General features: G+C 43.3%; 2 gene segments (V, D, J or C); both read left to right on the top strand.

Annotated features, from left to right (window-relative positions):
- Nucleotides 1-1,280: 1,280 nt before the first annotated feature.
- Nucleotides 1,281-23,628, top strand: LOC114449863 (Ig kappa chain V region Mem5-like). The segment is given in 4 exon segments: nt 1,281-1,417; nt 1,581-1,878; nt 22,166-22,200; nt 23,021-23,628. Coding segments are annotated over 4 exon segments (714 nt in total).
- Nucleotides 23,629-24,029: 401 nt separating this feature from the next.
- LOC114450117 (Ig kappa chain V region 3547-like) lies at nt 24,030-24,659 on the top strand. The segment is given in 2 exon segments: nt 24,030-24,082; nt 24,171-24,659. Coding segments are annotated over 2 exon segments (408 nt in total).
- The last annotated feature ends 884 nt before the right edge of the window (nt 24,660-25,543 follow it).

Genomic DNA, 25,543 nt, shown 5'->3' on the forward strand with positions numbered 1-25,543 from the left:
AAACTAAACTTCAGGAATAATTCCAATCTGTCTTCAGACCCCTTCACAGCACTGAGACAGCTTTCATTAAAATCACTAATGATCTTGCAGAGATGGACTCCTCACTGTTCTCATTGTATTGGACTGATATGCAGCTTTCAGTAGAACTTCTCACTCCCCCCTCACTGACAGATTGATCTCAGCTGGCCTCTCACACACAACCCTCCACTGGTTCACTTCACATCTGACCACTCTCAGTATATTCAGCTTGGTCCAACTTCATCCCAGCATTCCTCTGTCTCCTCAGGTGTCCCCCAAGGCTCCGTCCTGGGCCCCGTTTTATTTTTTATTTCCCTCCTTCCCCTTGGTCACATTTTCATTGTTATGCTGATGACACCCAGCTCTACATCTCCTCCAGACCAGCCAGTGTCCTTCCTCCATCCTCCCTTATCACCTGTAAAGAAACTACATGTTGGTTCTCCTCCAACTTCTTCAAATTAAACAGCAATAAAACTCAAGTCTCACTAACTGGCACCAAATCCACACTGAACAAAGCTGACAGTCTCTCCATCACCACTGGACAGCACCCTGTCATTATATTCACACATCAACAACATCACCTGCTCTGCCTGTCTTCACCTCAGAAACATCAACCATCTTCCTCTTCTTTCTTCTGTCTCGTCTTCTGCTCCAGATTCTCACAGTGTTCACACAGAGATGGTTTAAATCAGGAGTCTCAGACTCAGACTGGCTTCTGGGGGCCTCTGCTGCTGTTGTCCTCCCATATGAGGGCCCATTCAGTGTTTACAGACTACAGGAAATTGCAGGTGTCTGTTTTATGTGAAATACTTTACTGAGATGTTGGTCCTCTCTGTAGCTGTGCAGCTGGTTTCTGTCCTCTCTGCTACTTTCATACTGTTCTCTGTGTTTAGTCGAGTGATGGCGCTTGATTTTTACTCCTTTAGGACAGAGACCTTTTCTTCGTATATCAGACCGGCAGCGTTTCCACTGAACAACACTGCACATAAAAATACTAAAGGATCCATGGTTCTTCAGACTCTCCTCATTTATTTACTGAGAACAAATGAAGCTCAGAGAATCTGCTCTCTGCTCACCAACAACAGCCAGGGAACCAACCTTTGAGCTTTGACCTTACTGTCCCCTGTGTTTTGGACATCAGGTGGAGACGAGATGAAGGACAGCAGTGGACCAGAAGTGGTCCTTGGACCAGCAGATTAACCCCTCTGTTTAAAGTGTGTGTGCTGTGATCAGTGAGGAGGAAACAGCTCCAGCTGACTGACTCTGAGTCTTTGCATATGAGTGTCCTGCCTCTCTGCTCCCAGCCCTTAAAGAGTCCAGCATCAATCAGCGGCTGTCCAGGAAACCATGATGATGTCAGAGACTCTGCTGCTGGCCGCTCTGTGGCTCCTGGTTCAGGGTGAGACTCTGTGCTGAGAGCTTTGCTTCAGGGGGCAGCATGATGCTGTGGTGATGGAGGAAGACTGGAAGGAGCAGCACTGACCTTCTTCCATCTCTTCTCCATGTCACAGAATCCTCTTCTGTCTGGATGTTGATCTTCTCCTCTTCCTCATGTCTTCCAGGTTCATCAGGAGAAATCACCCTGACTCAGTCTCCTGGACCTCAGTCTGCTGCTCCAGGTCAGACTGTCAACATCAGATGTCAGTCCTCCACACTCATAGGCGACGACATGAACTGGTACCAGCAGAAACCTGGAGAGGCTCCTAAACTCCTCATTTATGACACAACATATCGTCAGCCTGGAGTTTCTGATCGTTTCAGTGCAACATACAGTAACACTGACTTCACTCTGAACATCAGAGACGTTCAGGCTGAAGATTCAGGAGTTTATTACTGTCAGCAGCGCAACAGCTTCCCACTCACACAGTGAAAAAGAGTCGTACAAAAACCTCCCACAGCTAAAGAGGAACTGATCAGCAGCTGCACTCTAACAAAGGTCTGAATAAAAACTGCAGCAATTTACTCTGAAAATACAACAATTCATATTTAAAATAAAAAATATTATTACTCTGAGGTTTATATTTATAATAAATGTGAATTATATTCAGATTCTGAGTGTAACTGACAGACACACTGAGTCTGTGTTTGTGACATTAAATGTGGTATATAAATAAAAGAGACAACACAAAAACAGATCATTAATGTCTGAAAAAGATGAATGATGTCTGACACTGACAGCAGTGCTGAAGCAGTCCACATCGACATGAACTTTAAAGGAGAAAATAAAACAGCTGACAGCTGAACACTGGATGACTGACAGCTGTCCTTCATCACAGCACAAATCCTCCTCATCAGAAACATGACTCTGACCTGCGTCCTGGTCTGGACTCTCCTCTGCTGCTGCTTCACAGGTAAAGTCCAGAGAATCAAAGTCCTCTGTCAACATCCGTCCCTCTGACGTGAAGACGCTGCTTTATGTCTCTGTCTCTGTGTCCTCAGAGTCCAGAGGACAGGTCACAGTGACTCAGTCTGCAGCACAGAGATCTGCTCCAGGAGACACCGTCACCATCACATGTTCCACCAGTCAGGATGTTCACTATGATTTTGTTGCTTTAGGTGGTAGTGTACAGCCAGGTTACTACTTATCCTGGTACCAACAGAAAGAACCAGGAGCTCCTAAACTGCTCATTTATTTGGCAATTCTCAGAGCATCAGGGATTCCAGATCGTTTTTCAGGCAGTGGATCAAAGTCTAAATTCACTCTGACCATCAGAGGAGTTCAGGCTGAAGATGCAGCAGTTTATCACTGTATGAGTTATAACTATATCAACAGTCAGTGGGTGTTCACACAGTGAAAAAGAGTCGTACAAAAACCTCCCACAGCTAAAGAGGAACTGATCAGCAGCTGCACTCTAACAAAGGTTTGAATAAAACCTGCAGCAATTTACTCTGAAAATACAACAATTCATATTTAAAATAAAAAATATTATTACTCTGAGGTTTATATTTATAATAAATGTGAATTATATTCAGTTTCTGAGTGTAACTGACAGACACACTGGGTCTGTGTTTGTGACATTAAATGTGGTATATAAATAAAAGAGACAAGACAAAAACAGATCATTAATGTCTGAAAAAGATGAATGATGTCTGACACTGACAGCAGTGCTGAAGCAGTCCACATCTACATGAAGTTTAAAGGAGAAAATAAAACAGCTGAGCAGAACAGAGTTCCTGTCAAAATGAGCTTCATGATAGAAAGTTGTATCGTCTGCATAACACAACACTTTGTATGTTTTTAGAACACATTTAAAATCAACATTTACAAGAGTAAAAGTCAACACTGAGACTTTTTTAAATCATCAGTCAGTTCATTTCCATAGAGAGCCACTTTGCATCAGCAGCAGCATGCTCCAGTGCTCCGACAGACTTTATAGTCCTGACAGCTGAACACTGGATGACTGACAGCTGTCCTTCATCACAGCACAAACCCTCCTCATCAGAAACATGACTCTGACCTGCGTCCTGGTCTGGACTCTCCTCTGCTGCTGCTTCACAGGTAAAGTCCAGAGAATCAAAGTCCTCTGTCAACATCCGTCCCTCTGACATGAAGACGCTGCTTTATGTCTCTGTCTCTGTGTCCTCAGAGTCCAGAGGACAGGTCACAGTGACTCAGCCTGCAGCACAGAGATCTGCTCCAGGAGGCACCGTCACCATCACATGTTCCACCAGTCAGGATGTTGACTATAGTTCTAACCATTTTTCTTACCTCTTATCCTGGTACCAACAGAAAGAACCAGGAGCTCCTAAACTGCTCATTTATTGGGCAACTCGCAGAGCATCAGGGATTCCAGGTGGTTTTTCAGGCAGTGGATCAATCTCTGACTTCACTCTGACCATCAGAGGAGTTCAGGCTGAAGATGCAGCAGTTTATTACTGTATGAGTCTTCATATCATCAACAGTCAAGGTGTGTTCACACAGTGAAAAAGAGTCGTACAAAAACCTCCCACAGCTAAAGAGGAACTGACTGCTGCAGCTTCTGCACATAGTGACACACTTCAGTGAACACACACACACACACACTCATTAAAACTCATTTAAAACTTGCTGATTTTAATAACCCACGTCTCATATCAATCTTCCATTTCTTCTTGAAAACATTGTTGCTTCTGAACTTCATGTTCACCTCACTGAAAATAAACTTCAGGAATAATTCCAATCTGTCTTCAGACCCCTTCACAGCACTGAGACAGCTTTCATGAAAATCACTAATGATCGTGCAGAGATGGACTCCTCACTGTTCTCATTGTATTGGACTGATATGCAGCTTTCAGTAGAACTTCTCACTCCCCCCTCATTGACAGATTGATCTCAGCTGGCCTCTCACACACAACCCTCCACTGGTTCACTTCATATCTAACCACTCTCAGTACAGTGGTCAGCATAAATGAATACACCACACTACATACCGTACTACAAAATACTCCCACAAATGTGGCTCATTGATTGAAATAAGATTTGTTCATTTGCACACAAAAAGTGATTTTCCTAACAAATTCATTCAAGTCCATGTTGCAAAAATGAGTACATCCCAATTAAAGTCTTAGGGAGAAAGCCACATTTAAAACTACAAATTTCTAATGAACAGGCATTCAACCACAGGTGAGTCTAATGATTCATTTAAGAGGTGTCCAGCAGACAGGTGACTATAAAAGGCTGTCAGCAATGGCTCCCTATGGAAGATATGAAAATGTTTCTTTACCAAAAAAGGTGAGGGCTACAAGAAGATCAGCAATGCTTCACATATCAGTCAAAATACTGCAGCAAAAGTGATCCAAACATTTAAGAAAGATGGAAGTGCAACCATCTTACAGAGACGTCCAGCCGTCCACGGAAGTTAACGTCTCGACAGGAGCATCTTCTGATGAGAGGGGTTGAAGAAAATCACCAGCAAGTTCACTGCAGTTAGCTAAAGCAGTAGAAAGCCAAACTGGAGTGACCGTTTGCTGAAAAAGATGAAGACTACTGGGACTCTATACTCTGGAGGGATGAGACAAAGATCACTGTTTTTGGAACTAATGGTTTTAAACCTGCATGGCTTCATAAAGGTGAGGATTTCAAAGAAGAATGCATGGTGCCTACAGTGAACCATGGTGGTGGCAGTGTCCTCATGTGGGGCTGCATGAGTGCTGCTGGGGTTTGGGTCAGGGTTGCCAGATCTGAGTGACAGTTTCCAGCCCAAACTGAACGTAAAACCCGCCCAATGTGAAAAACAACAGCCCAAATCACAACCTCCCTAGAATCTTAACGTTCAGACTGCCATATGCAAGAACAACACGTCATAAGCACACGTAACTTTGCTGCAGCACTAAATAACTAAACAAAGTAACACAAACAAGCAAAGAGTGCAATCAGGCAACAGCATACACTGGCCATTCAATACCAACAGACATGTGATTAACCCAACACTAGAATCCAACTTACTGTAAAATAATGCAGGCAGAATCTCAATGACTAGAACCCTGCTCTCACCTAAAGGTGCACATTGTGCGGTCACACACACACACACAGGGACATGAGTGTAGGTCTATCAAACGTTTCTCTCTAACATGTTCATCAGGTGAATGAATCAGTCATTATTACTTCGTCACAGTGATTCAGTTCAGACAGAACAGCACAGTGTTCCGTTCATGGAAATGACCTGTGCTCAGCAGCAGTGTTTATCTGTGAGCTTCTCTTGGACTGAACACTGAGGATCAGGCCACCGTCAGTAAAAGCCAGGTCAGCGGGCTGATACGTCAAAACCTCCAACAACTGCCGGTCTGAGTGTGGCTGATGTTTATGTTCATGTAGATTGGTTGGCCTCTTCACTCCACTGACCAGTAAGATTTCATGTTGCCATTGGACCAATGACCGTCATGCTTGATGCCACTCGATCAATTTAAAACAGACTGACAATATGAGGGGGAGGGCACCGCCGTTTTTATTTCAATTAATCAAATGATATTTACTTTTTGCATAAAATGACAACTCGGATATTTTCTAAAAAAAATGCCATTTTTTTTTTAGCAAAACGTGTTTAAAAGAAGCGGAAGCACAAGTTGAGCATCACTCTCCATCCAGCATCCAGGCTCTGAAAGAGGTTATTCTTGAAGAATGGAAAAAGACAGATGTTGTAATATGTCACCAACTTGTTCATTCCATGCCTAGAAGACCTGGAGCTCAAAGCTCGCTGCCTTCAAACTGCAGACTTCCCAGACGACCACACAGGAGAAAATACTGCAGCCAGCCTGAGAGAGAGGCGAACCAGCTTTCCATCATTTCCATAGAGAGCCACTTTGCATCAGCAGCAGCATGCTCCAGTGCTCTGACAGACTTTATAGTCCTGACAGCTGAACACTGGATGACTGACAGCTGTCCTTCATCACAGCACAAACCCTCCTCATCAGAAACATGACTCTGACCTGCGTCCTGGTCTGGACTCTCCTCTGCTGCTGCTTCACAGGTAAAGTCCAGAGAATCAAAGTCCTCTGTCAACATCCGTCCCTCTGACGTGAAGACGCTGCTTTATGTCTCTGTCTCTGTGTCCTCAGAGTCCAGAGGACAGGTCACAGTGACTCAGTCTGCAGCACAGAGCTCTGCTCCAGGAGGCACCGTCACCATCACATGTTCCACCAGTCAGGATTCTGGCTCCTTATCCTGGTACCAACAGAAAGAACCAGTAGCTCCTAAACTGCTCATTTATTGGGCAGATCAGAGACCATCAGGGATTCCAGATCGTTTTTCAGGCAGTGGATCAAAGTCTAAATTCACTCTGACCATCAGAGGAGTTCAGGCTGAAGATGCAGCAGTTTATCACTGTATGAGTTATAACAACATCAACAGTCAGTATGTGTTCACACAGTGAAAAAGAGTCGTACAAAAACCTCCCACAGCTAAAGAGGAACTGATCAGCAGCTGCACTCTAACAAAGGTTTGAATAAAAACTGCAGCAATTTACTCTGAAAATACAACAATTCATATTTACACTGAATGAAAATCATTTTCAAACATCAGAGTGAACCTCTGTCGGCTGATCAGTTCATTTCACACACACTGAAACTAGTGATCATTTCTGGTTTATGGTGAAAACACTCAGAGACACGGCTGATTGTGAACTTAAGTCAACAAACAAAACTGAACATTAATGTTTAAAGAAAGATGAACGATGTCATGAAAACACATTGTGTTCATGTTGTGTGTTTGTGTTGTATTCTATGATGATAACCTTCATGTTGTGTCCAAGAGGTTAAATCCAGGTAATTGGACTTGTAGATCTTTCTGAAGATGTGTCCCCCCTGAGTGTCTTCCTCAGTTCAAAAACACACAGTCCAAACCACAACAGCATCCAAGTCCAGGTCTCTACTTGAAGGAATATAAATGCGTATTTAAAAATGAATGTAAGTTGTGCACACGCAGAGATTTACACAACACCTTCCTCTGCTCTGTGGCAGCAGCACCAAGTCTGTGAGAATATTTCAGCACCATCATCTGGATTAACAGCAAACGTTCAGCCTCACAGTCAAAGAAGTCAAATGAATATGATGCACAAACAGTCATATTATTTAGCAGCTGTGTGTAGCGTGTTAACACCGACATGAAGGTCAATACATGTGACCCAGCTGCTTTATAACATGGGTTTTTAATTAAGTAACTTCATTTAATTGATTTTAAGTAACAGAGGTCACTGTGAAAGACATGATGTCCAGCAGTACGGCGACCAAGTCTGGCCTCACTGCTTTAATAATACACTGGATAAGTGGTACAGCACGCCGCCCCGTACATACAGACCCTTTCCAAAAAATTTGAATATCAAGGAAAAGTTCATTAATTTCCATAATTTCATGCAAAAAGTTAACCTTTCATAGATTATAGATTCAGGGCCCACATTTTAAATGATTTCAAGTATTTATTTGTTTATTTTTACATAATTTGGGCTCCCAGCTCATAAACCTGCGAAAACAGGATTTCAAAAAATTAGAATACTACAAAGAAATCACCATTTACTTCTCAGTTTTAGCAGAGAAAAGAAAGAAATTAGGATCAAATCAATCAAAATATGGTACTGTCTAAGCGATATGTCAATACTTGGTTGGGAATCCCTTTGCCTTAATCACTGCCTTGGTGCGCCATGGCATTGCATGGGCGTCATGGAAGCCCACATGTCCTTGATACTTCTTTGTTTTTGGGTCTGGTGTCCCTCATTTTCCTCTTAAGAATACCTCAGAGATTCTCAATGGGGTTTATGTCTGGTGAGTTGGCTGGCCAGTCAAGCACTGTGATGGCATGGGCATTAAACCAGGTTTTGGTGCTCCTGGCAGTATGGGAGGGGGGCAGGTCCTGCTGGAAGATGAAATCTGCATCTCCATACAGATCTTCAGCAGAAGGAATCATGAAGTCCTCCAAAACATTCTGGTAGACTTTTGCGGTGACCCTGGATTTGAGAAAGCAGAGTTTACCAACACCCGCACCGGACATCGCACCCCAAATCATCACTGACTGTGGATATTTCACACTTGACCTCAAGCAGCTTGGGTTCTGTTCCTCGCCCGGCTTCCTCCAAACCCTTGGACCTTGTTTCCCGAATTTGAAGGCACACTTTACTTTCATTGGAAAAGAGGAACTTGGACCACTGGCCAACAGTCCAGTCCTTCTTCTCCTTATCCCAGTTGAGATGCTTCCTACGAACCCGACAGTTGTGGCCCATCTCCTGGATGCCTCTGAATGTGGTGGTGTTTGACTGTGGTGACTCCTGCCTCATTCCACTCTTTCTGGATCTCTGCCGGATCTCTGACAGAATCCTGTTTGATAATCCGCTGAACCCACGGTCATCTCTTGTGCTAGTGCATTTTCTCCTGCCACATTTTGCCCTTCTACTAGACTTTCCATTGATATGCTTGGACACGGCACTTTGTGAACAGCCAGCCTCTTTAGCTATGAACTTTTGTGGCTTACCCATATGGAGGGTATCAATGATGGTCTTTTGGCCAGTTGTCAAGTCTGCAGTCTTCCCCATATTAAACTGAACTAAAGCAAATAAATGACACATGGGGAAACCTGTGGAGGTGCTTTAAGTTCAGTAGATGATTAGTGGGTGACACTCAGTTTAAAACATCCATGGCCTGCACAATTTGGGCTGATTTCTTCACAGTATTCTAATTTTCTGAATTCTTGTTTTTGTGGGTTTTATGAGCTGGTATCCCAAATTATGTAAAAATAAACAAATAAATACGTGAAGTGGTTTAAGAATCTATAATCTATGAAAGTTTAACTTTTTGAATGGAATTATGGAAATTAATGAACTTTTCCTTGATATTCAAATTTTTTGGAAAGGGTCTGTATTTCAGACAGGTCGCCACACGGGAGCTACGCAAAAAATACAGACAGAGTCACTGCGGAGCTGAAAACAGTTTCTCTCTGCTACAACAGACATGTAGGGTCAAGCTGTAAAGCAGAGTCCTGTCAGAGTCTTACAGTGCATTTCATTACTGAAGACATGGAGATCAAAGCTCGCTGCCTTCAAACTGCAGACTTCCCAGAAGACCACACAGGAGAAAATACTGCAGCCAGCCTGAGAGAGAGGCGAACCAGCTTTCCATCATTTCCATAGAGAGCCACTTTGCATCAGCAGCAGCATGCTCCAGTGCTCTGACAGACTTTATAGTCCTGGATGACTGACAGCTGTCCTTCATCACAGCACAAACCCTCCTCATCAGAAACATGACTCTGACCTGCGTCCTGGTCTGGACTCTCCTCTGCTGCTGCTTCACAGGTAAAGTCCAGAGAATCAAAGTCCTCTGTCAACATCCGTCCCTCTGACGTGAAGACGCTGCTATATGTCTCTGTCTCTGTGTCCTCAGAGTCCAGAGGACAGGTCACAGTGACTCAGTCTGCAGCACAGAGATCTGCTCCAGGAGGCACCGTCACCATCACATGTTCCACCAGTCAGGATGTTCGCTATATTGGTGGTTTTTACCATTTATTCTGGTACCAACAGAAAGAACCAGAAGCTCCTAAACTGCTCATTTATGCAGCAGATCAGAGAGAATCAGGGATTCCAGATCGTTTTTCAGGCAGTGGATCAGACTCTGACTTCACTCTGACCATCAGAGGAGTTCAGGCTGAAGATGCAGCAGTTTATTACTGTGTGAGTTTTCATGTAATCAACAGTCAAGCTGTGTTCACACAGTGAAAAAGAGTCGTACAAAAACCTCCCACAGCTAAAGAGGAACTGATCAGCAGCTGCACTCTAACAAAGGTTTGAATAAAACCTGCAGCAATTTACTCTTTAATTTAACCTGAGGTTTATGGTTTGAGTACAAATCCTATTTTTTTGATTATGTAAAAACGATCAACAAATGAACATTTCACATAGATGAATGAAAACGGTTGTTACACCTGCAACCTGCACCTGTTACACCTGTCAGGAGATAACACCAGGAGAATCACACACAAACTTCACAGGGTTGAGAAATTTGTAGAAAGAACGGCAACATGAGGTCAATAAAAACAACAATGAATGAAAACTAAGATCGCACAAACACACAACTAAGACACCAACCAAAACCCACAGAGGGACTGAAAGGTAGCAGCCCTCCAGGTCAGAGCAGCACCAGGTCACACCAGCAGCAGCTCAATGAGAGCCACCTTAACAAAGACCTGCTCATAAAGCCTTCAGACATCCTGAGCACCAAATAAAAGGAAAATCCACAAGAGCTTTGTTACAGGATCCAACAGAGCAGAAAGAGTTCAACAGAAGTCAGAGTAAAACCCCTCCAACCCCAGAAACCTCGTCAGCTCAGAGCTGGGCAATATGGCCTTCCACTAATATCCTGATATTTTTAGGTCATGCCAGTATGATCTATATGTCTACATTACAACAATATTGTTCATACTGCATTAATATATGCTGGTTTTTAACTAGGGCTGGGTGATAAATTGATTTTATGGATTCATTTCAATTTGCTATTTAGGACGACCTGTTTTCAATGAAAATTGAAAATTTGAACTTCCACCGCAGACACACCCCGCTGTGCTCCCGTAGCCAGCAGAGAAGAGCTCGCCCCTAAGAAAGGCAGTTTGGACTTGGTTCCGTTTTGTGGCATCAGAGCCAGAAGCCAGTGGCTTTTCAAACTTTCTATCATCTATCCTCAACAGGGTCCAGTAAATTACAAGCGAAGACAGATGCGCTGCACTCAACCGCGGATTCACTGGTCGTGTGTTAAACAGGTTCCAATCTTACATGATAGGGACTACTTTGTGTCAGTTGATAACTATGTCACATGCAGGGTTCCTCAAGGGTCCATTCTTAGACCACTTCTGTTCAACATCTACATGCCTCCCCTAGCTCAGATCATAGAACAGCACAACATCTCTTATCACACCTATGCAGCAACACACAACTTCATATTTCAGTGTCATCACATGACTACAGTCCCTTACACTCACTAAGTAAGTGTACTCAACAAATCAATGAGTGGATGAGCCAGAACTTTCTCCAGATGAATGCTGACAAAACAGAGATGATTGTTTTTGGCCCCAAAAATGAAAGAGCTAAGATCAGTGCTTACCTTGACTCCATGTAACTGAAGGTCACAAACCAAGCAGGATGAATTTTACCTGAATATTAACACCCATGTAAAAGCCATTACTAAGTCTGCCTATTGCCACCTGAAAAACATTGCTAGGATCAAGGGCTTTCTGTCCAAACAAGACAGAGAAAAACTTCATGCATTCATTTTCAGTAGGCTAGATTACTGTAACGGCGTCCTCACAGGTATTAGCAAAAAAATCTGTCAGGCAGCTGCAGCTGGTCCAAAATGCTGCTGCTAGAGTTCTGAGTAACACCAGGAAACTGGACCACATCACACCGGTCCTCAAATCACTGCACTGGCTTCCTGTGAGTCAAAGGATACATTTCAAAACTTTCCTCCTGGTCTACAAAGCACTGAATGGTCTTGGACCAAAACACATCCTGGACTTTAGGTTCCCTATGAACCATCCAGACCCCTGAGATCATCAGGCACAGGCCTACTGTGTGTACCCAGGGTCAGGACCAAACAGAGTGAAGCAGGATTCAGTTGTTCTGTCACTTTATTTAAGTCAGGCCTGAAAACACTGTTTACTGCAGCGTTCTCTTAAATTCTCTAACTCTGCTCATGTAATCATCCTGATTTTATTTGATGTTTTTATTCTTTTTATGATTGAATTTCCTTCTTAATTTAATGTTTTAAAATGTTTTTATTCTGTGATTTCACCTTCTGTAAAGCACTCTGAATTGCCTTGTGTATGAATTGTGCTAAATAAATAAAGCTTGCCTTGCCAAAAGCTACTGTTGCATTTCTGAAGTAGAACAGGCTGAAGGTGATTAAACAGCCGAGTATGTCTCCTGATCTGAACTCAATCCAACACCTGTGGGGAATTCTGAAGCCACAAGTTGAGCATCAATCTCCATCCAGGATCCAGGCCTTAAAAAAAGTGGTTATTCTTGAAGAATGGAAAAAGACAGATGTTGCAAAATGTCACCAACTTGTTCATTGCATGCCTAGAAGACTTGGTGCTGTGATTTTTTAAGGAGGTGTACTCATTTATGCTGAGCACTGTACTGAGTCTGCGTTTGTGACATTAAATGTGGTTTATAAATAAAAGAGACAACACAAAAACAGGTCATTAAGGTCTGAAAAAGATGAATGATGTCTGACACTGACAGCAGTGCTGAAGCAGTCCACATCTACATGAAGTTTAAAGGAGAAAAATAAAACAGCTGAGCAGAACAGAGTTCCTGTCAAAATGAGCTTCATGATAGAAAGTTGTATCGTCTGCATAACACAACACTTTGTATGTTTTTAGAACACATTTAAAATCAACATTTTAAAGAGTAAAACTCAACACTGAGACTTTTTCAGATCATCAGTCTGTTCATTTCCATAGAGAGCCACTTTGCATCAGCAGCAGCATGCTCCAGTGCTCTGACAGACTTTATAGTCCTGACAGCTGAACACTGGATGACTGACAGCTGTCCTTCATCACAGCACAAATCCTCCTCATCAGAAACATGACTCTGACCTGCGTCCTGGTCTGGACTCTCCTCTGCTCCTGCTTCACAGGTAAAGTCCAGAGAATCAAAGTCCTCTGTCAACATCCATCCCTCTGACGTGAAGACGCTGCTTTATGTCTCTGTCTCTGTGTCCTCAGAGTCCAGAGGACAGGTCACAGTGACTCAGCCTGCAGCACAGAGATCTGCTCCAGGAGGCACCGTCACCATCACATGTTCCACCAGTCAGGATGTTCACTATAGTACTGACTATGCTGCTTACCTCTTATCCTGGTACCAACAGAAAGAACCAAAAGCTCCTAAACTGCTCATTTATGGGGCAACTCACAGAGCATCAGGGATTCAAGATAATTTTTCAGGCAGTGGATCAAATTCTGCTTTCACTCTGACCATCAGAGGAGTTCAGGCTGAAGATGCAGCAGTTTATTACTGTCAGAGTCTTCATAGAACTCAATGGGTGATCACACACTGAAAAAGAGTGGTACAAAAACCTCCCACAGCTCAAGAGGAACGACACCAGCGAGAAGCTTCTGCACATAGTGACACACTTCACTGAACGCACACACACTTGGCTGTCACCTTCATTTCCAACATCCATCCACTTGGGCTGCACGATTTTAAGAATGAATTGAATTGCGATTTTTCTGGCAAATATTGCGATTTCGATTTCATCCACGATTTTTTTCAAATCAAGTTTTAGTGGACATGAGCATTTGCAAAGATCACAGAAACTTACATCATACCAGTCAATAACCAGATCCCGTAACTCTAATGCAAGAATGAAAATTAAAGTCAAGAACTGATTTCAAATGTAGTCCTATTAACAACAAACATGCTATACATAAGCTACATTAAGTGCTTGACCAACAACAGTTATTATAACTGAAAGTGAGCCATCTTTTCCTTAACTTAAAGTAAACTTAAACTTTTCTCAGCTACAAAATATGTCAGACATCGAGCACCAATATATTGCACTTCTGTAAAAAAATATAGCATAAATTACAGCAAAAATAGTAAACAGCTTTTTAAAACAAAGGAATTCAGCCCTGTATTAAGAAATCTGAAATGGTAATAAAAAAAACGTTTACTAAAATAAAATGACCCTACCTTTTTCGTAGATGGGAAAAGGTAAGACATTAAAATAGGTGGGTTGACTATTGATTGCTGAGAAGCACCAAAATATTGCATGTCTATTTTGTAAAAAATATAGCATTTCAAAAACAGTTAGGGCCTTTTTTTTAAACAAAGACTTTTAAACCACAAGTCAGGGTAAAGTGCAGAACAAACACAATCAACACTAATATATGCGTCCTGACATCTCTACATCACCTTACAGATTTTTAGCCAAGAAAACCAGCATGTCAACCTTTGATGGTTTTAGACTTGAGCGCTGACTAGTTCTACTGCCGCTTTGATGGACTATCAGCCAGCCCTGACACCTCTCCACACCCCATCAACATGGACATCCACATCAAAGATACCCCATCAGAGTCCTCCTTACCCCCCTCCTCCTCCCCCTCAGCTGCCCTCTCAATCCTGGAGGAGGATGTTAACAGGCTGTTCAGGAGACTGAACCCCCGCAAGGCTCCTGGACCTGATGGTGTGTCCCCCTCCTCCCTAAGACACTGTGCAGACGAGCTGACTCCAGTGTTCACAGACATCTTTAACACCTCTCTGGAGTCATGCCATGTGCCAGCCTGCTTTAAATCCTCCACCATTGTTCCAGTTCCCAAGAAGCCAATGATCACTGGTCTTAATGACTACAGACCTGTGGCACTGACGTCTGTAGTCATGAAGTCCTTTGAGCGGTACTGTCCCACCTCAAGACCATCACAGCCCCCCTCCTAGACCCCCTGGAGTTCGCCTACAGAGCTAACAGATCTGTGGACGATGCTGTCAACCTGGCTCTTCACTACATCCTGCAGCATCTGGACTCCCCGGGAACCTATGCTAGGATCCTGTTTGTGGACTTCAGCTCTGCTTTCAACATAATCAGCCCAGCTCTCCTCCAAGACAAGCTGTCCCTGCTGCATGTTCCAGACTCCATCTGCCGGTGGATCACTGACTCCCTGACAGACAGGAGACAGCATGTGAGGCTGGGGACGAATGTGTCGGACACAAGGACCATCAGCACCGGTACCCCCCAAGGCTGTGTACTTTCCCCTCTGCTCTTCTCCCTGTACACCAACTGCTGCACCTCCAGCCACCAGTCTGTCAAGCTGATTAAATTTGCTGATGACACCACCCTCATTGGACTCATCTCAGACAGGGATGAGTCTGCCTACAGGATGGAGGTGGACCGTCTGGTGTCCTGGTGTGCTGACAACAACCTGGAGCTGAATGCCCAGAAGACAGTGGAGATGACAGTAGACTTTCGGAAAGTGCCAGCTCCATCACCCCCCCTCACCCTGACAGACACCCCCATCTCCACAGTGGACTCTTTCCGCTTCCTGGGTACCACCATCACCCAGGACCTCAAGTGGGAGCTCACCATCAGCTCCCTCATCAAAAAGGCCCAGCAGAGGATGTACTTCCTGCGGCAGCTGAGGAAACTCAAGGTGCCAGCCAGGATGATGGTTCAGTTCTACACGGCCATCATTGAGTCCATCCTCACCTCCTCCATCACAGTGTGGTACGCTGGGGTCACTGCCAGGGACAAGCACAGACTGCAGCGTGTTGTGCACTCTGCTGAGAAGGTGATCGGCTGCAGCCTGCCATCTATCGAGGACCTGTACGTCTCCAGGACTCTGAGGCGTGCAGGTCGGATCACAGCTGACCCTTCTCACCCTGGACACGGACTCTTTGAGCCACTCCCCTCAGGCAGGAGGTTACGGTCCATTCGGACCAGAACCTCACACCACAAGAACAGCTTCTTCCCCTCTGCTGTTGGACTGTTGAACTGTAATTAATGCACTGCTCTGCACTGTCACTTCACAAGGACACTTTAGTATAGTCACTGCACAATGATGACTATTTGCACTGTTTACTCCATCTTGCACTACTTGCACACGAGTACCACCTCACCGATCCATGTGGTACCTGCTACATTACTACATTATTACACTGTTCCATTCGTTCATATAAGGGTCTATGTTTACCATTACATCCGCCAAGTATTTTATGTTCTGTTCATTGTATGTCTGTTACGCCATGTCTGTCATGTAAATTTAGCCTTACTTTAGTTTATTTACTTAATTTTATCTTAGTTTTTATCTTATTGCATGTTAATTATTATATGTTCTTTGTATGCACCAATCACTAAGGCAAATTCCTAGTAATGTGAACCCCCTTCACTTACATGGCAATAAACACGATTCTGATTCTGATACTGTTCTCTGTGTTTAGTCGAGTGATGGCGCTTGATTTTTAGGACGGAGACCTTTTCTTCGTATATCAGACCGGCAGCATTTCCACTGAACAACACTGCACATAAAACTACTGCATCCATGGTTCTTCAGACGTTCCTCATTTACAAACTGAAAACTGAAGATTCAGGAGTTTATTACTGTCAGCAGCACAACAGCTTCCCACTCACACAGTGAAAAAGAGTCGTACAAAAACCTCCCACAGCTAAAGAGGAACTTATCAGCAGCTGCACTCTAACAAAGGTTTGAATAAAAACTGCAGCAATTTACTCTGAAAATACAACAATTCATATTTACAATAAAAATATTATTACTCTGAAGTTTATATTTATAATAAATGTGAATTATATTCAGATTCTGAGTGTAACTGACAGACACACTGAGTCTGTGTTTGTGACATTAAATGTGGTATATAAATAAAAGAGACAACACAAAAACAGATCATTAAGGTCTGAAAAAGATGAATGATGTCTGACACTGACAGCAGTGCTGAAGCAGTCCACATCTACATGAAGTTTAAAGGAGAAAATAAAACAGCTGAGCAGAACAGAGTTCCTGTCAAAATGAGCTTCATGATAGAAAGTTGTATCGTCTGCATAACACAACACTTTGTATGTTTTTAGAACACATTTGAAATCAACATTTAAAAGAGTAAAAATCAACACTGAGACTTTTTCAGATTATCAGTCTGTTAATTTCCATAGAGAGCCACTTTGCATCAGCAGCAGCATGCTCCAGTGCTCTGACAGACTTTATAGTCCTGACAGCTGAACACTGGATGACTGACAGCTGTCCTTCATCACAGCACAAACCCTCCTCATCAGAAACATGACTCTGACCTGCGTCCTGGTCTGGACTCTCCTCTGCTGCTGCTTCACAGGTAAAGTCCAGAGAATCAAAGTCCTCTGTCAACATCCGTCCCTCTGACGTGAAGACGCTGCTTTATGTCTCTGTCTCTGTGTCCTCAGAGTCCAGAGGACAGGTCACAGTGACTCAGTCTGCAGCACAGAGATCTGCTCCAGGAGGCACCGTCACCATCACATGTTCCACCAGTCAGGATGTTCACTATAGTTATAATGATCCTGCTGCTTACGTCTTATCCTGGTACCAACAGAAAGAACCTGGAGCTCCTGAACTGCTCATTTATAGGACAACTCACAGACCATCAGGGATTCCAGATCGTTTTTCAGGCAGTGGATCAAACTCTCACTTCACTCTGACCATCAGAGGAGTTCAGGTTGAAGATGCAGCAGTTTATTACTGTCAGAGTGCACATAAAATCAGTCAGTGGGTGTTCACACAGTGAAAAAGAGTCGTACAAAAACCTCCCACAGCTAAAGAGGAACTGGTCAGCAGCTGCACTCTAACAAAGGTTTGAATAAAAACTGCAGCAATTTACTCTGAAAATACAACAATTCATATTTACACTGAATGAAAATCATTTTCAAACATCAGAGTGAACCTCTGTCGGCTGATCAGTTCATTTCACACACACTGAAAAGCTCAAAGTTCAGCAAGAAGAGTCCACACAAGAAGACTGCATGTTCCTCAGCATGTGTTGAATTAAAGTGCTCTAAGGAAGTGGTGAGTGGGTCCATGTTTGCACAATAAAATGCAGAAAATAGAACAAAGAAATCCTAAAAAACAAAAGTAAACAAAGGTCCTCTGGACAAACACAGACGACACAGCTGGAACTTAAAGGTTTTAGGAACGTCAGCTCAGGTGTGAGACTCCTGACACACACCTGTCACAGCTGCAGGAAAGCGTTACGTTGCCTCTTGAATTTCTCATCACCTAAAGCCAGGCATACATTGTGCGTTATTTGGTCCAATTTTGACCTGAAATATGAGACGTACGTTTTTTGGGTCGGGCTGAATTTCAGCTTTGTTGTGCGTTTTTAAACGTGCAGTGTACTGGGGCTCACGAGAGGCGATTACCGCCGCACGAACATCGATCGGATGATCGGTAGAATTTCTTTCGATACTGTGAGTATCGCACAGTTACTGAAACAACACGCTTCCTCAACATGGTAACATACAGTATCAGAAACAAGCAGCAAGTGATGAAACTTTAGTCGACTTATTATAAAACCAAACATTTAAACTTCTTCAAGGGGAACTTAAACAAGTTATTCCAGCTGTAGTTAGTCTGTGAGCTCCCCTCTCTACAAGTTTCCCACCTCATCTGTGCAACTGTTGATATGTCATATGTTCTTATTTTAATTCTCTTGTATATTTATTGGTAGTTTTACTTCATACTGTATATTATTTTCTATCTTGTCCTTAGGGAAAATTCTGGGCCGATACCGATGTTTAACATAACAACTTGGCCGATGCCGATATTTTTATTTTTGTTATTTATTGTGCACAGAAACATACAACAAGTCTTTCAGCTCTTCATCATACTATCCTTGAATGAGCACAAATTCAATCAGACAAATTTATGAAACTACCTTTAATGTCACTTTTTAGTTGACATATAAGATTAACCTTAATTCACATGACAGGTTCTTTTCTTAAAAATTGCTGCTAACTAATCAATGAAAAGATTGTACTTGAATTGCCCAACAAAATTATATGAGTGGTTTTAGCCTGATAAAAACTTAATGAGAAGATTTTTTTATGGCCCAACAAAAAATATTTTTGCGAAACACATCAAGTGTAAATGTAAAAATAAGTGGAAAATAAAAATTAATAAATTATGTTCTTCAATACAAACAGGGCTACCTTTCACCTTGTGTATTTCTCATATTAAAACATTACAGTGGTTCAGAAGTCACAGGTTGGAACGTGGGGCATCTTTAAACAAAATCGGCCTCTCAGGAAGAACAGTCCCATACAGCGGACTTTCTTTTCTGAACATTAATGATACGATGAAGTCACCTGCTGTATCTCTCGCCTACTTTTTAGTAAGATGCATGTTTTTATTTACACAGACAAGCATCTCTGCCTTGTCGCAGCAAAGTCTATTTCTCTTTTCATCCAAGACATGAGACACAGCTGAATAACCGCTCACTCTCTGTGCTGGTGCGTGGCGCACAAAGGTATTTGCCACATCGCCATGGTTACAGTGTTTTGAAAGGGGAGGGGCTCAGTCTGTGGAAGGGCGTTCTCGTGCCACCCGTATTAGCTTCCCTCCGTGCAGTTCCCCCTGATCATACGCTCCTCTTACACACAAAAACAGCACTACAGTCAAATTATGTCATTACTCCACAATATTCCGTGTTAAAATGTAAATTCCGTTTTAATCTGCCAATTCCGCGATAGTCTGACACTCACAACACAGAGAGCCACACAACAAACAACTGAAACCAAACACACACAAAGCCCAGCAGAGGGACTGCAAGGAACCAGCAGCAGGCCAGAGAGCCATCTCTACAAAGACCTGCTCACACAGACTCAGACAGGTGAGATCAATCCCTCAACCATGTAGGAGGAGCCAACCTGGAGGCAAATCATCCAGCAGGCCCAGGGCCGTCACTCAGTGTCGTCATGATGAGTGTTTGTGTTTCATGATGTTAACTTTCATGCTGATTCGGACAACAAAGGGTTACCAGCTGCTCTTCATGTAGCACCCACCGCTCTCTGTGACCTCAGACTCAGTCACCTCACCCTCAGCTGGAATGATGGGGTGTTAGGGTTCAGTGTGTAAGCTAGCTGCCACCAAGGTTTACCTATTGAAGTGAACTCATGATACTCTGCTGGTAATCAGATTACTCTATCCAATTTAACAGTAGATGTTTTCTCCTTGGACACACTTTAAATCACTGATCCCAGACAACTCTTTGTAAAACACTCAACACATGTTGACTGAACTTTTGACCCCGTGTACAGAACAATACTTTACCTTTGGTAAACACAGAGCCAGTAAACACATGATAAATTACAGCCCTTTGAAATAAACTGCTCCCTCTGTAAATACTGTGAACATTACTTTGACCTTACAACCTTACTCGGCACTTCTAACTGGCCTTCTCCCCAAAACATCAACTCATTCATTTACATTTCTCCCAGATCTCTGAAAAACACTCGACCTGTGGATAAAGTCTCTTTCCTCAGCAAAGTAACACTCAACTGGTTTAACTCACAGTTCAGCGTGGAGCCTGAAGAACCAGTCCTCGGTCTGTGGAGAAGAAATGAGATGACAGCGGCCATGGCCTCCTCTCCAGGAAATACACCGAGCCCGCTTCAAGGCGGAGCTTGACCAATTACTGCAGGTGACACTGATTGACAGCTGCAGTAACCAATCAGACAGAGCAGCTGAGAATAAAGGCTCAGTCTGTAATGACCTCTTATTCAGATCACTTCAGTTTTCACAGCTTATTCTTGCAGCTTTATTTCTACATTGATCGACCTTTTAATCCTAAATTATCTTCCTCAATAAGTTAACCATTTCCTGCCCATTTACTGATATTATTGATATATATTTATGACTGGATTCATGAAGCTACTTTCAGCTGGTTTTCATCCACCACATCATGCTTTCATTGAACAGTGCGGGTTCACCTTATTTAACTCCCTTTCATTTTTACACTGGGCTACATTCACATAGATCAGAGGCTGTAGTTCATCAATACTTTCCTCTGCTGCAGCCTTTAAACAAACAACTGGGATCATTAAGTTGAAGTCATTAAAACAAAAATACACAAAACCAGCAGAACACAACAATCTGACACAACTCAGAGACACAACATGAGCTAACAGAGCTTCAAATGATCGCTAGTTTCAGTGTGTGTGAAATGAACTGATCAGCCGACAGAGGTTCACTCTGATGTTTGAAAATGATTTTCATTCAGTGTAAATATGAATTGTTGTATTTTCAGAGTAAATTGCTGCAGGTTTTATTCAAACCTTTGTTAGAGTGCAGCTGCTGATCAGTTCCTCTTTAGCTGTGGGAGGTTTTTGTACGACTCTTTTTCACTGTGTGAACACTTCTTGACTGTTGATTACATGAAAACTCTGACAGTAATAAACTGCTGCATCTTCAGCCTGAACTCCTCTGATGGTCAGAGTGAAGTCAGAGTCTGATCCACTGCCTGAAAAACGATCTGGAATCCCTGATTCTCTTTCATCTGCTGCATAAATGAGCAGTTTAGGAGCTGCTGGTTCTTTCTGTTGGTACCAGGATAAGGAGCCAGAATCCTCACTGGTGGAACATGTGATGGTGACGGTGCCTCCTGGAGCAGATCTCTGTGCTGCAGACTGAGTCACTGTGACCTGTCCTCTGGACTCTGAGGACACAGAGACAGAGACATAAAGCAGCGTCTTCACGTCAGAGGGACGGATGTTGACAGAGGACTTTGATTCTCTGGACTTTACCTGTGAAGCAGCAGCAGAGGAGAGTCCAGACCAGGACGCAGGTCAGAGTCATGTTTCTGATGAGGAGGGTTTGTGCTGTGATGAAGGACAGCTGTCAGTCATCCAGTGTTCAGCTGTCAGGACTATAAAGTCTGTCAGAGCACTGGAGCATGCTGCTGCTGATGCAAAGTGGCTCTCTATGGAAATGAACAGGGATCGGTCTGATCAGCTGCTGATCAATGGATCAATCACTGTATTGGATCATTGATCAGGAATCAATATGTTTTTCAATCAGAACAAAGTGATGGATGTCAGAATCTTCAGTCGTTTCATTGATTTGCACATTGATCAGCTGAGTGTGACAGACACAGTGTTTCAGAGTCAGAGTGTGTGTCTGTGTGCAGTCAGAGGTTTTTGTACGACGCCTCCATCAGTCTGAATCACTGTGGTACACGTTCGGTGGAGGAACCAGACTGGATGTTGGAGGTAAGTTGAAACTTTTCATTTCAGACTAATTCTTATTTGTTGTGTCCGTTTCTGATCAGACAGAACAAATAAAAACCATCTTTCAGTCTTTATGTTGAATTTTCTTGGTGCTCAAACACACAGTGACTGTAAAAAGTGACTGTGCTGAATTGAACCCATGAGGATGGTTCAGAGGGGGCTGACTGCTTCTGCTTCTAACGGCTGGATTTTGAGGAGTGTAGCTCGGTCAGACAGTCGGAGCGCCCGTCTGTGTGCAGTCAGAGGTTTTTGTAGGACGCCTCCATCAGTCTGTGTCTCTGTGGTGGACGTTGGGTGGAGGAACCAGACTGGAGGTCGACTGTAAGAACCTCTGACTGCTGCTCAAACCCACAGAAACAGCATGTGTTCAGCTCACAGTGGATGAACTGAGTCTTTACTGGATGACTCCGATCTGTTCTTGTTGTTGGAGGCTGTTTAGCTCATGACTGATACACAGAGAAAGTTTAAACCTGGAAGAAAACACATGTCAGTATTTTAAATGTAGTCATTGTTGAATGTTGTTGGAATCATTTGTGTAAAATGTGTTTTTAAACATTGGAAACATTTCAAATCCTCATTAGAACCATCATCATGTCCCTCAGGAGCTTTTTACCTTCAGTACTGAAACCTGTCTGTTGCCACGGTTCAGCAGTGATGCCTGTCTGTTGCCGTGGTTACCGAGCTCAGAGAGGGAAGTGAAACAGTGAGGAGCAGTTTCCTCCCCTCTGAGGACCAGCAGCTGGACTTTCTGTTCTCTGTCTTCATGTCCTCTCTCTGTCTCCTCCTCCTCCTCCTCCTCCAGTGGGTCCAGTCCCCCCCTCCCTGACGGTGCTGCCCCCCTCCAAAGAGGAGCTGCAGAAGGGCCAGGCCACGCTGCTGTGCCTGGCTGACAGAGGCTTCCCCTCTGACTGGACCCTGTCCTGGAAGGTGGACAGACAGAACAGGGACAGCTCGGAGCAGAGCCGGAGCACCGCGCTGCTGCAGGACGACGGGCGCTACAGCTGGAGCAGCACCCTGAGGCTCTCTGTGGACCAGTGGAGGACGGCGGGCTCTGTGACCTGTGAGGCCAGGCAGGGCTCCCAGAATCCAGTGACACACACACTGAGCACAAACCAGTGCTCCCAGTCCTGAGTCTCTCTCTGCTCTCTGTGACTCTCTGTCTGCATCCCTGTCGCTTCAACATTTAGAAACAAGTGAACAAAGTTTGGACTTCATGTGTTTGTCGTGTTAACATTAGAGAAGAACCATGATGACTGTAAACAACAAGAACAAAAGAACACTGACTGATGACTGAACATCCAACATGTGGAAGAGTTCCTGATTAGAATCATCAGTGACTTACTCTTTCTTCACTCTCATGCTTCTGTCACATTTTCTATTCTTTCATCACAATAAAGACTTTTTCATCCACTCAGCTGTTTTTGTGTTTGAATCAATAAATGTTGTTTGAGCTGAAGTGAAAGTCAAAGGAGGAGAATAATAAAGAGAGTCTGTCTGAGAGGAAACCACTGCAGCTGAACCACAAAGGTGGATTTTACATGAAGGTTATATCAGCACAGACTCCTCATCCTCATCTTCATCACTTCCATCATCTGCACTGGAGACATTAAACATTATAGGGTGTAGTAACACACTCCCGTCCACTAGATGGAGCTGATGCTCCTAAAACTGTCTGTTCATTTCCATAGAGAGCCACTTTGCATCAGCAGCAGCATGCTCCAGTGCTCTGACAGACTTTATAGTCCTGACAGCTGAACACTGGATGACTGACAGCTGTCCTTCATCACAGCACAAACCCTCCTCATCAGAAACATGACTCTGACCTGCGTCCTGGTCTGGACTCTCCTCTGCTGCTGCTTCACAGGTAAAGTCCAGAGAATCAAAGTCCTCTGTCAACATCCGTCCCTCTGACGTGAAGACGCTGCTTTATGTCTCTGTCTCTGTGTCCTCAGAGTCCAGAGGACAGGTCACAGTGACTCAGTCTGCAGCACAGAGATCTGCTCCAGGAGGCACCGTCACCATCACATGTTCCACCAGTCAGGATGTTGAGTATGCTGGTGGTGTTCACCATTTATCCTGGTACCAACAGAAAGAACCAGCAGCTCCTAACCTGCTCATTTATTCAGCAGATGACAGAGCATCAGGGATTCCAGATCGTTTTTCAGGCAGTGGATCAAACTCTAAATTCACTCTGACCATCAGAGGAGTTCAAGCTGAAGATGCAGCAGTTTATTACTGTATGAGTGTTCATAATACCTACCATCAAATCACCGATATGGTTTTTGTACGACAGTTTTTCACACAGTGAGAAAGAGTCGTACAAAAACCTCCCACAGCTAAAGAGGAACCGACTGCTGCAGCTTCTGCACATGGTGACACACTTCAGTGAACACACACACACACACACTAATTAAAACTCATTTAAAACTTGCTGATTTTAATAACCCACGTCTCATATCAATCTTCTATTTCTTCTTGAAAACATTGGTGCTTCTGAACTTCATGCACATTCAACCACAGGTGAGTCTAATGATTCATTAAAGAGGTGTCCAGCAGACAGGTGACTATAAAAGGCTGTCAGCAATGGCTCCCTATGGAAGATATGAAAATATTTCTTTACCAAAAAAGGTGAGGGCTACAAGAAGATCAGCAAAGCTTCACATATCTGTCAAAATACTGCAGCAAAAGTGATCCAAGCATTTAAGAAAGATGGAAGTGCAACCATCTCACAGAGACGTCCAGGCCGTCCACGGAAGTTAACGTCTCGACAGGAGCGTCTTCTGATGAGAGGGGTTGAAGAAAATCACCAGCAAGTTCACTGCAGTTAACTAAAGCAGTAGAAAGCAACTGGAGTGACTGGCACCAAGATTTTGTGATCTAAGTTAGATTATTAACCTTAACTTCATGTTATGGAGTTAAATAAGTGTTTAATAAAACTCAGCCTTGTGAAAAGTTTGGAAATTGTTCTTTTGTTCATTGAGCTACTGATTAAATTCTTAATTTTTAAAGGGGGTGTACTCATTTATGCCGAGCACTGTGAGTCTGTGTTAGTGACATTAAATGTGGTATATAAATAAAAGAGACAACACAAAAAAGTCTGAAAAAGATGAATGATGTCTGACACTGACAGCAGTGCTGAAGCAGTCCACATCTACATGAAGTTTAAAGGAGAAAATAAAACACTGAGCAGAACAGAGTTCCTGTCAAAATGAGCTTCATGATAGAAAGTTGTATCGTCTGCACAACACAACACTTTGTATGTTTTTAGAACACATTTAAAATCAACATTTAAAAGAGTAAAAATCAACACTGAGACTTTTTTAGA

This window comes from Parambassis ranga, chromosome 2 (genome assembly GCF_900634625.1).
Source record: "Parambassis ranga chromosome 2, fParRan2.1, whole genome shotgun sequence".
NCBI classification, from domain to species: domain Eukaryota; kingdom Metazoa; phylum Chordata; class Actinopteri; family Ambassidae; genus Parambassis; species Parambassis ranga.